An 11,421-nucleotide genomic window follows, 5' to 3' on the forward strand; every position below is an offset into this window, starting at 1 on the left:
AGGGATTCTCCTAATAAAAACCAAATTTGCTTTAAAAAAATCAATCCATAAACTGTTTTCCTTGTCATCCAAACTTGTCAGGATAACAGCTTTAGGATCGGCCTTGTGGCTGCGTTTGATGTAAAGTATCAGGGCTAATGGAAACTTCAAAGAGATGGCTGCACACTTTGATTCAGTGGCATCTCCATTTGATTCATTGACTTGATGCTTGTGCACGCTGTACATTCTGTTTTCCATCACAAAAATCCAGAGCTCACATCTGCAGGACGGAGGGAAAACGGCACAAAACAGATCACAGACACTTCAGGTTCAACCCAGGGAAAAGAAAATCCACTCAACAGAAACTCATCTGTTTTAAATTCATCAACCGCAGAATGGAATATCCAAATCTAAGACTTGAGTTCATTTAATTGATTCTGGCTAAAAAACAAACAAACTTGAGTTTCACAGTAATTTAGGATATTGCATCAGAAGAACTGATTAAGAATCCAGAAATGTTGACCTGCTGACCTTTATGCCCAGGTTCTGTAGAGGATTTTCTCTCTGGATGTGCTCTGGTGAGCATGCAGGGGTCAACCTGTGGTTCTGCTGAGGCCTTCAGGAAGTCCAGGTTGCTTTACTAGTGACTGACATAATGGGGTTTCCTACCGCAGTTTTTTCTTAGTTGACAACCAAAACTTCAACACCGATGTTGAATTTTATTCAAATGTAAGTTTAAACAGACAAATAAATTAGTGTCTTAGAATAATTTAGGGGAAGTTTAATGTGCAAAACGTTTTCAATGTTAGCAAAAGTCTTAACCAAAGAATGAGATCCTCTAGTGTTCCCACCACTGCCTGACAACACATCAGACATTATGAAAAACATTTGTGTGTTTTTATCAGTGTCAGTAAACATCTGTTTTCATCTGTGAAACCCACAGGAAGTGACTTCTTTCCGTTTCCCTCTTGTTTTCTGTGCAGCTGTTGGGCATGGCGTTCTCCATGACGCTCTTCCATCACATCCACAGAACAGGGAAGAAGTACGACGCCTAACCTGGGCGGAGGAGCCCCACTGCCTGCTGGGAAGAGACTCTGATTCCAACATTCATGCTTTCCGTCTCACGTCACCACATGTGTGAAGCATCCTGCGCTCCTTCCTGGCCTGTACAGATTCCGGCTGTGTTCCTGCACCTTTCCTGCTCTCTCCTCCTCTCATTCATTTTGCCAAAGAGTAACACAACTGGATCTGAAGGGACACCCACTTTTGGCAAGCAAGAGAATAACATTGTTTCTGAATGAAATATACTTTGTTTTTTTCTCATCTTCTTGATCATTTTTCTTGGACTAACAATTTGCTGGAAGGAAAGTTGGATTTTGAGACAATGAAGACTGAACTAAAGCCCATGCAGCATCTCCAAGGTGACAAAAACCCATGAAATAGAAACTGAAACTTTTCTCCTTTCTGGAGTTTTTTCATGTTGATCAACGCAATGCTCCCCGTTTTCCCTTGTAAATGGGTAAAGACCCAATACAGCATGCTAGTTTTTTACTTCACTGACTTCTGTGTCTCTGAAACTTTAGTTTTGAACTTCTCAGATTTGTTTTTTATTCAAACGCTCAGCGTTCCTGCAGAATGCTGAGTGGTGAGCAGTTCAGCGTGGCGACCTGGTAGTTGTGTTGCATGTCGGCTCGGGTTTGACGTGAAGGGGCACAGACATGTCTGTGTGGTTTTTGTTGTAATCCATCTTTTTTTTTTTTTTTACTGTGCTGTAGAGATTAGGGAAAAGGGAAAGTGTTGGAAGAACATCATGTGAGTGTGAGGAATTATCAATGGATTTATTTACCATCAAATTCTGCAAAATCCGCTGGGTAATAAACTTTAATTCATAAATCTGTCCTTGAACACACATTGCTGTGTTCAAATTCCCCTGAGAGGCAACATTCACAGTGTTAAGCTATTAGTTAGCGCTCCATGGAGGGATCCGGGTGATAAAGTCTTTCTTTTTTTTTTGACAAAGTGTTTGTGTGTTTATCTCTGTGTCTGTTTGATCACTCAGAGGAGGTAAAACCTAGAATCAGAGAGGAAAGGCTAACAGCAGACATGTTTTCTCACTGCTGCAGTCAGGAGCAGGCTAGCAGTTTTCTCCTCCAGCTCTCATCCATTCAGTCAACCTCAACTCTACCCTGCCTCCATTGTTTTCTGTTTACGCCCCGATTCTCTTCCCACATTTCAGGAAGCAGGGAGTTTGACATTCCTGCTTATTACTCAGTCACACCTCTGGTTTGCAACTTCACATATTTCATGTAAGCTTACTTTTTATGCAGCCTAAAGAGGAATTGGTGGGGAGCTGGAATCAAAGCCAAGGCAGATAGATATAGCAACACAAACTCTGTAGGACACATCTGTTTACCCACTGATGCACCGCAGGAAGCCTGGGCATCAGTCTGCCTCCTGCAGACCAGAAATACTCTTCATCTGCTGGTGGCTTGAAAAGAATGCCCCCCAGTTTATCTCAGAAGGTATAAAGAGGTGTGAAGAGCTACCTTTATTGGATGGGGATCGGTTTAGCTGCGCCTGTCAGACTTAGGTTATTCAGTTTTTGTGACATCTCCGGGGTAAATTGTTTTGACATCTACAACGATGAAAAAGAAACAGCAAATTAAGAGTCAAGTTACAGAAAGAAAAAACCTGAGAGATTTATGGCTTTATTTACAGCAAGGATGCTCCGTTTACAGAGAACGACGCTACGCTGCAGCGCGTCTGCACAAAGTGAAACAGGTCAGCTTTAATCAGAGAGACGGTTGGTTAGGTGCAAACTGGAGCAGATCTGACTGCAGATTAAACACAAATGATCAGATCAGAGCAGGAAGAAGTGAAAAAAGAACATATGTCCTTTAACCCCGGCGTCCCTTTAGGTTGTGTTTTCTTAAAGAATGTCATTAAAATATTATATGCAAAATATCTTTTCATACAGCAACTAATACTCACTAATTAGTTTAATTTTTCATTTAAATATTTTATTCTAATGAGTTTTTTAGCAATTAAAGTCTGTATTTCAATCAAATTACATGATTCAAAAAATCCAGAAGGGACACAGATGACTTTATTTTGCTCAAAATTAATTTTCATCTGAATCCATGCATCACCTGGCCAATATGTACGCAGTAACTGGAAAGGTTCTGCAAAACTAAAATAGAACGGATGAGATGTGAGTTGATTTTTCAGACTCACTCCCTCTCTACTTTTCCTGCCGGATTGTCTTTGTGGTTTTCTGCTGCTGCAGCCCCTTTTTTTTATTTGTTTTTGTGACACATCATTGTGTCTATGATTATAGTTAGTGGCTTTGTTTGTTTAGGAAGCTACCCAGTGGTATTGTTCGCAGCACACGCTGGCTAGGCAGAATGAGGTCGAGACAGCGCTGTCACCGGATTTGTGGCATTCTGTTTTTGTTTAATTCACTGCAATTACTCAGCTAAAGCCGCAGCATACAGCGCAAAAAGGCACCGGATGCCTGAAGTGCATCCCACTGAATATATAACATTTCTAATCTCCCTCACAACTCCGACCTCCACCTGTCCGAAAGGACGTTTCTGGAAGCAGACTTTGCAGAGCTGCTGCATTCACAGCCTGAACTTCCAAAGCCGCTACGCAAAGTGTTAAAGTGACTGTAATTCAAATTTGGTCCAAATTTTTGCATTTTCCGTCACTTGAAGCTTGAACTCTACAGAAGAGGATTAGGGCCACGGGGGAAAAAAATAATACTAATTTTAATCTCAGCATTATGAATTTATTCTTTCTATTATTTTCCAGAATTTTGACATTAATCTCTGAGAATTCTAAAATTTAAGTCAGAATTCTGAGAAAAAATTCAGAATTAAATTTTTTCAGTGGTCATATTTCTCTTCCGTAGAATTCTGTATGTTTGTGCAACATTGCATAGAAAGTGATGTGTTTTAATTGATCCTCTGGCCAGAGGGCAGCTGGGGTTCCCGGTTTGTTCTGCAGATTTAGAGCATTTTATGCAGCCTGAGATATTCTGCGTCTCTTCTTGTTGTGTCCATGGGGTTAACATGACAGCTGTTGTTGTACAGTGCATGCACGACTGGTTGCTCCCGCTCTTAGCCCCCACAGCTTGGCTGCCTCCACAAACTGCACACGACTGTTTTCCCCCTTATTTACCGCCTCGCTCTGCAGATGCCTGGTTTCACATTGAGACGCTGCAGAGAAGCAGCTCAGCTCTGTGGAAAGCAGCAGCAGAGGAAACGTTCTGCACTGAGGAAGGTAACAGGAGGAATCAGTGTTACATGTGAGGCTGCGCTGTAAACCTCACAGAAAAACTAGGTGAATATTTCACTCTACTCACGTTAAATAGAAAACACAAGGAAGCAGAATGTTGAGGATAAAAATTCTCCAGATGTGACGTTGTGGTTCAAAGCCTGCAGTTTCTGTAACGCTGACTCATCCGAATACACAGAGACTCTGAGTGTGAACTCTGCTTCAACCCTGCCACTGTCGCTTAGTTTGGGTTCATCTGAGTGTTTTTTTTAGATCGTAGGGCCAAATGACATTTTAACAAAAGTTGTCCAGTGATGTTATTTTTGTATGTTGGTTGTTGCTGTTTTAATGTTTGTTTTCTACTGTTGGCTTTTTGTTTCTGTTTGTGACAGATGCTCCACTGACTCTCATTGTACGCAGATGACACCTTTAATTCATTTTTTCCACCAGGGATTAGTCTTGGCAGCGCTTCTGCTTCTCTACAAGGTGTAAAAATGCCTTTTTTTGTCTTAATACTGGAACAAGCACATCGATTCAGAATGAATGGACGGAAAATTTAGCAAATACACTTTATTGCCAGCAATGTTCTCTGGTTTACCTTCATCTGAGACACACAGACCTGTATATAAGTTGGTATATGATGGCAGCCCAGCCTTAGCAGCCATGGAAATTGTGGTGCATTCTCCTGACTTTTTCAGTCTGAACGGTTCACTTCTGATTGTTTCACCCCCCAAAAAAATCTGTTTTGTTCCACGTCCATATGTGACTAAACTGAATATGTATCTGATTGTTTTCAAATCTTCTACACTTTGTGTAAAACTGAAAACCTAGACAAAGTAAAGCAGTTTTTATCTCAGGTTTTTTTTTAACACAGCCAAATTATATCAACGTGAAAAGATGTTCAATATTATTTAATTTTAGTTATCGATGCAGAGATCGCTGTTTATTCACATTTCAACAGTTTGCTAATAGGTTTTATCAATACATCTTGACTCAACTGGCTACATTTTTTCTCAGCCAAACTGAAAATGATTTTGACATCGTTGGTCTGAATTTTCATGTTGCATTTAATCGGACTTTTCCGTGAAATATGGATCATAGTTCTGCACCAGAAGAAACCGCAAGCAATGGCTGAAAAATGTAATTATAAAATTATGAAAGAAGTGTGTGTGTGTCAGTGAAGTGTAACAAATCCCAATCCCATCACTCCTGATCCGACTCTACATCCAAATAGAATCTTCTTCTTCCTTTTCCTCATCCTATGAGTTTGTGTCAGCTCCATTAAAATGGGTCCATAGACGGCGGCGGCCATTATTACTGCCAGAAACGGAGCGCTGCTGTGTCACGTCTACGTTCTTCTTCTGTGCCTGAGAGTCGCTTTGATGTTTAAAACCGTTCATACAGAAATCTGACTGTGGTCGCATTTAATTAGCAGAATGAATGACCACGCAAAAAAATTAACAAAATTATAATGGAGCATTGAAATTTGCTGTGATTTTACACAGTCTACTACTTTGTGGCGTGATTCCCAGTTGTTTCCACTTTGTTTTGCTTCCACTAACAGGTGACATGGAATATTAATTTTTTCACAAATGTTTCTAGAAACGCTCTACCTTCCCAAATGCTGGATTTGATGAATCCATGGATTTGGACGGCTGAGTGAATACTTTTGGTCATATAGTTGATGACTGGAGACGCATCGCTGGCAGATTCCACTTCTAGTTTTCAATAAATGAGGATGTGCAGTTTAACTGCTCATGAAAATATATCAGCCCCATGTGTATATACAGAAATATATTCTTATTTTACAACTGATGCAAGTCAGCGTTTGCTTCAACACAAATGAATATATTTACGCTGACAGCTCAATTTTCTAACAAACTATGCTTTCATGCTTACTTAGACATATCTTCTTGTACTGTATGTGTCTGTTTTCCTTGTTTGCTGTTCTTCCGCCACCTGCAGTGTAAATTTTATGTAAATTTATGTTTTTATCAGTAAGCTTTTCGTGTCTTGTTTGACTGGATTTTGATCTTGTAGTAAAAACATTTCTTTTTCATTTCAGAAGAAGCATAAAATATTCTTTCTCATCCCTCAGTAAGTCACACAGATGCTGAGGACTAAATGCATCACAGTGATCCAGGTTTTGTGTAGCACTGAGGGACTTGGAGCAGGTTCTTTTTATTTGAATCACTTAATTTTTTTACCTCCTTTCGGCGTATTATTTTGTGTAATCTGCTCTGAATCCGTCTCCTGAGCTGAAGCTGAATCTTTGAGCGGTGGAAATGATGCTCTGCTGCAGAAACGCCGTGTTTGATGTTGTGCTCTGCTCGGCGGCATTGTCTGATGCCTGCCAGCATCGTCCTGTGACTTCCTGCCACAAAGCCACTCTAACCGAGGTGGTGCACTTCCTGCTCTTTTCTCTCCAAATCAACTATTTTTTAAATAAAGGAAAGTGTGTCACTAAATCCCAAGATGGCGCACAGTCATTGCCTTTCCTGTTTAATGACTCATTGCTTCTGACTTATTTTCATTTATATGTTGCTGTCAATTATATAGGTCACATTTAAATACTGATTCAGGTTTTGTGGAGTGGTGAGAGTGAGAGGAATTTGCCAGTCCAGATTTCATGAAGTGTTTAATGAAAGAGAGGCATCCCTGCCTCAAAGCTGCTTCTTCCTGGTAATCCTGGAGTTCTCCTGAAGATGAGCTAATGGCAGCCGGCAGGTTGAGCTCTGAGGGTCTTTAGAGAACAAAAAGGAGGTGATGGATGTCCAAACTATTGGCAGATTGTCTCACACTTTAACAGGACAGATTGAGCAGCTGCATGTTTTCCACAGATCCCCCCTTTTAACCTAATGTCATCAGAAGTGTCTGTGTGTGTGTGTGTGTGTGTGTGTGCGTGTGTGTGTGTGTGTGTGGGCATGTGGGCGTGCGTGTGTGTGTGTGTTAGAGAGAGTAGAAGAGAGAATGCTTGTTTTGTGCCATTCCACCCTCATTTTTGTTTTTTGTTGTTTTAGATTGCTGTTGTTTCTATGCAAAACTCTGACCTATTTTAGCCTTTGTACAGATTATTTTGTATGAGTAACATGTACTGAAATAAAGTGAAAGTAATCTAGAGTGGATTTTCCCCCACTTGTTGTTATTAGAGCTGTTTCTACGTTTCCCCAGCTTCATACATTTCATTGACCTGAATTTCAGTTCCATAAAACCGTGCATCAGTTTCCTGTGTAGCTTTGAGCTTGTTAAGCTGCAGGTTTGTTTCTGGGTTCTCAGTCTGAAAAACTGCGTTACGGTACGTATTATGGTGCTCTTTCCATCTAATAATAAACGTTTCTAAAACAAACTACTAAAAGGGACCGTTTGTAAATTATAAATATGACAGAAAATAGTAAATTAGACATAATTTACAGCTTCCAGATCAGAAAAAGTAGTTAAAGTACATTTGATCTTACATTAATTTGTCTTGTAATTATGGAAAAACTCATCAAGCATTAACGGCTGCACAACATTTCATCTTTTTCCCTGAAATTAGAACAATGTCCTGCATTGTCTCTGGTTTTCAAAATCTGAAACTGCGTGCATTAATCACGGCTTTAAAGTAAAAGTATAAGTTTCAGTCATTTTAATAGTTGAAGGAAAATCAGAGAAATATTATAAAAAATATGTTGGTCTAAAACTTTTGCACAATATTGTTGAAAGGTTTTTAGTTCTTGAGCACGTACATCATTAATCTAATAGAAACAGCCAACCTGACAAATCAGCCGTCATTAGGTTTGGGAAACCAGGTTTTTGTTTTCAGACGCCAGGTGGCGCTGTTCTTCTAAACGCCACCGCTGCTGCTGTTTACTAACGGTGTGGTGAAGCTTCATGTATTTCGTGCGTTAATTAGACGCCAGGTGGCGCTGGAAAGCACGTGATAAATGATGAAAACGGCTTTCCCGCGCTCTGTAGGTTGTGCAAAACCGCAGTAATAGATTCACGTCTCCTTGTTTTTGTCAGCAATCAGGCTGCAGCATTTTGTTTGCTCTGCAATACAAAATGCAGAGTTACAAACAGAGTTACAATCATCTAAACGTGATGCAATGAAGGCCTGGATACTGGTTTCAAAATCAGGCAGAAGAAGATTTTATTTTAGCAAAAGTCCTCAAATGAAAGAAACTGGATTTAACAACAGCACTAATATGTTTATCAAATTTAAACATAGAACAAAAATCACACCCAGATTTTCCTTGAATGGATGACAAAAGGAACCACACTGTCATGACCAAGAAGGGAACATGACAGTGACAGTGATTTTGTGTTTGTGTGACCAAACACAAAATCTTATTTTTTCTTATTTAAGTTGAGAAAATTTGCTCTTAACCATGTCTGGACGTCCTGAAGACAATCCTGTAACATCTGGACAGCAGACATTTGAAACTTAAACCACATAAAGCAAACAGTAAATTCTGGTTTTAGTTGAGTCGATATCTCTGTTAAAATGTTTTCTGTTGTTTATTGATCATGTCCTGAATATTGACAGAGTATAAAAACTTGTGAAGTTCTAACCAGGTGTGGGAATTCAGAAGTAAATTTAAAAAGAATCCATACGAGATTTACTCAAGTAAGTATAAAGTAGCTGATCATAAGATTAGCCTTAATATTATAACAATGTCATCAGACAGATAATAAATTAGTAAGTTTTGGTATTTTAAAGACTAAAATGAAAACAAGACAAATAAAATAATTTCTTAATAACTAGTTAAAGCAGAAGAAACACATTTCCAAATATTATTTTCATATAAAACTTTAAAAACTAATGCTTGCAGTACGTACTTTTTGTGTGAAAGTACAATATATAGTTTTTACTGTATCTGTTTGACTTACAGATGGAAAATAACATTCATTCATCAAAGCTTGTGTAGAAACAAGAGGTCTCACTTCAGCGTAAACCGTAGGCTTGTCTTTGTGTTTCCATGTACTTCTGGTTAAAATATGTTTGTTCTTCATTCAGTGCAGTCAGTCACTCACTTATTTTACTTAAATAAGAGCAGCAACACGTGTGGTAAAGTAAAGCAAGCTGTTGTTTTTTTCCAAAAAGTTACTCATGTAAATGTGATTAGTTACTATCTGCCTCTGATTCGATCTAAACATGCCCATCCAACCAAACAGCATTAGAATCTGGGTTTGGACCTCTTGGCAAACCCACAGACAGAACTGCAAAATATGCAAAGTTCAAATGGGTTGATTAAAAAACCTGAGGGCACATCATGTTATACTAATGAGGGTTAAATGCTTTGGTTTAAATATAGTACTAGGATTAATATTCCTGTTTGTTTCAGAGTTACAAACCGGTGACTGAATCTCCTGACTGTGAGAAAATGGCAGCTGGAGGAAATATTGGAGATCTTCTTTATTTAAAGAAGGGGTAAAAGTTTCAAACTTTATCCAAGTGCAGTTGCAGAAACCACAAGGATCGCCCCAGGAAAGAATATTCAGGCTTATCGTTGCTGCAGGGTTTGAGTCCAGTGGAGTTTCAGGACAGAACCCGCTTCAGAACAGACCAACGTCTTTATGTTGTTATTCAGAGGAAGAGACGATCAGAACGCTTCAGTCATTTCTATTTAGTTAAATGTGATTTTTTTTTCCTGTGCAGCATTGAAATCCATGTGTTTTATTTTTCTCACTATTTTCAAAATCAAAACTTTTACGAGAGTTTTTAAACATAACTGCATAATGCTTTATAACTCAAGCTGTAAATTATTCTTATGTTTATTTTTAAGCAGGCAGATATTTAAGATCTATTTAGCTCTCATCCAGGTCCTGAAATGGATGGATGAATGGATGGATGGATGGATGGATGGATGGATGGATGGATGGATGGATGGATGGATGGATGGATGGATGGATGGATGGATGGATGGATGGATGGATGGATGGATGGATGGATGGATGGATGGATGGATGGATGGATGGATGGATGGATGGATGGATGGATGGATATGATACCTCATCATTGTTCAACATCTGCTAAAAAACTGGAGAATTTTTTTTTTAAAAAGCTGCAAAAGGGCGCGCTGTGATGGCGCGACCCACGTTTGGAGGCTTTGAGTCCTCGACGCGGCCGTCACAGGTTCAATTCCTGGATCCGGCGACATTTGCCGCATGTCTTTCCCTCTCACTCCCTCTTTCCCGTCAGCCTACTTTCATATAAGGGACACTAGAGCCCACAAAAGAAAAAAACTAAAAGCTGCAAAAAAAAAAAAAAGACTTGATACTAGAATATGTTTTCATGTAAAGCAGAAAGCTGCACACTTCTGTTGTCTTTCCGTTTACGTCCCTAATTAAGGCAGATTCATCTTGTCGGCTTATGTTCCTACATCGTTGTGTTTTCATAGCATCAATATTCCTCTAGGAACAAATTCCAAAACGGCTTTCAAAATACGAAAAGGTCAGGCAAATTAAAAAAGGCCGACTTGTCGCAGTTCAGTATCAGGGGGATAAAACTCTGAAGTTTTCTGCTACAAAGGAAACGCAGATCAATCTCATTAAGTCTTCACGTTCTGTTGGTTTGGCAGGAAGTCAAGTTTATTTCTATAGCAACAAGGCAATTCAAACACTTAACCACATAAAGCATAATGCAGCTACCAAGATGAAACCAGCAATAAACATTACATTTGATCAAATTCATCAAGCAAATATGCATAAAATATATTGATAAATGTTTCAGTTATTATTAATCAAAGGCAAATTTAAACAGGCAGACATTTAGCGCTGATTCAAAAGAACTCAGTGTTTCAGCAGTTTTGCAGTTTCCAGAGTCCTAGTGCATAGAAACTGAATTCTGCTTCTCCATGTTTGGTTCTGGTTCTGGTTCTGTAGAGCAGAACCAGAACCAGAAGACCTGAGAGGTCTGGAATGTCGATACAACAGCAGCAGATCTTTAAGCCATCCAGTGATTTATAAAGTAAAATATAATATTTTAAAGGGGCCAGATTAAGGACTGTGGAACGATCTTCTATCTTCCTGGTTTTAGTGAGAACCCCAGCAGCAGCGTTCTGGATCAACTGCAGCTGGAGGATTTTTTTTAAATGAATATTTTTAGTCAGCTCTGTGAAACACTGTTGTAGTAATCAATGTGACTAAAGATAAACACAGGATAGAGTTTCTCTAGATCCTGCT

General features: G+C 39.2%; 1 protein-coding gene across 4 annotated transcripts in view; it reads left to right on the forward strand.

The window, feature by feature from the left end:
* The window catches only part of tspan9a (tetraspanin 9a), a 212,455-nt gene extending 205,724 nt beyond the window's left edge, over positions 1-6,731 (forward strand). For all 4 annotated transcript variants that reach the window (XM_044124472.1, XM_044124473.1, XM_044124469.1 and 1 more), the window contains one exon: positions 963-6,731. In XM_044124472.1, the coding sequence (XP_043980407.1) occupies positions 963-1,034 (72 nt within the window). In that variant the 3' untranslated portion in view covers positions 1,035-6,731. The remainder of the gene's footprint in view (positions 1-962) is intronic.
* Positions 6,732-11,421: the final 4,690 nt, after the last annotated feature.

This window comes from Gambusia affinis, linkage group LG08 (genome assembly GCF_019740435.1).
Source record: "Gambusia affinis linkage group LG08, SWU_Gaff_1.0, whole genome shotgun sequence".
In the NCBI taxonomy this organism is placed as follows: Eukaryota; Metazoa; Chordata; class Actinopteri; order Cyprinodontiformes; family Poeciliidae; genus Gambusia; species Gambusia affinis.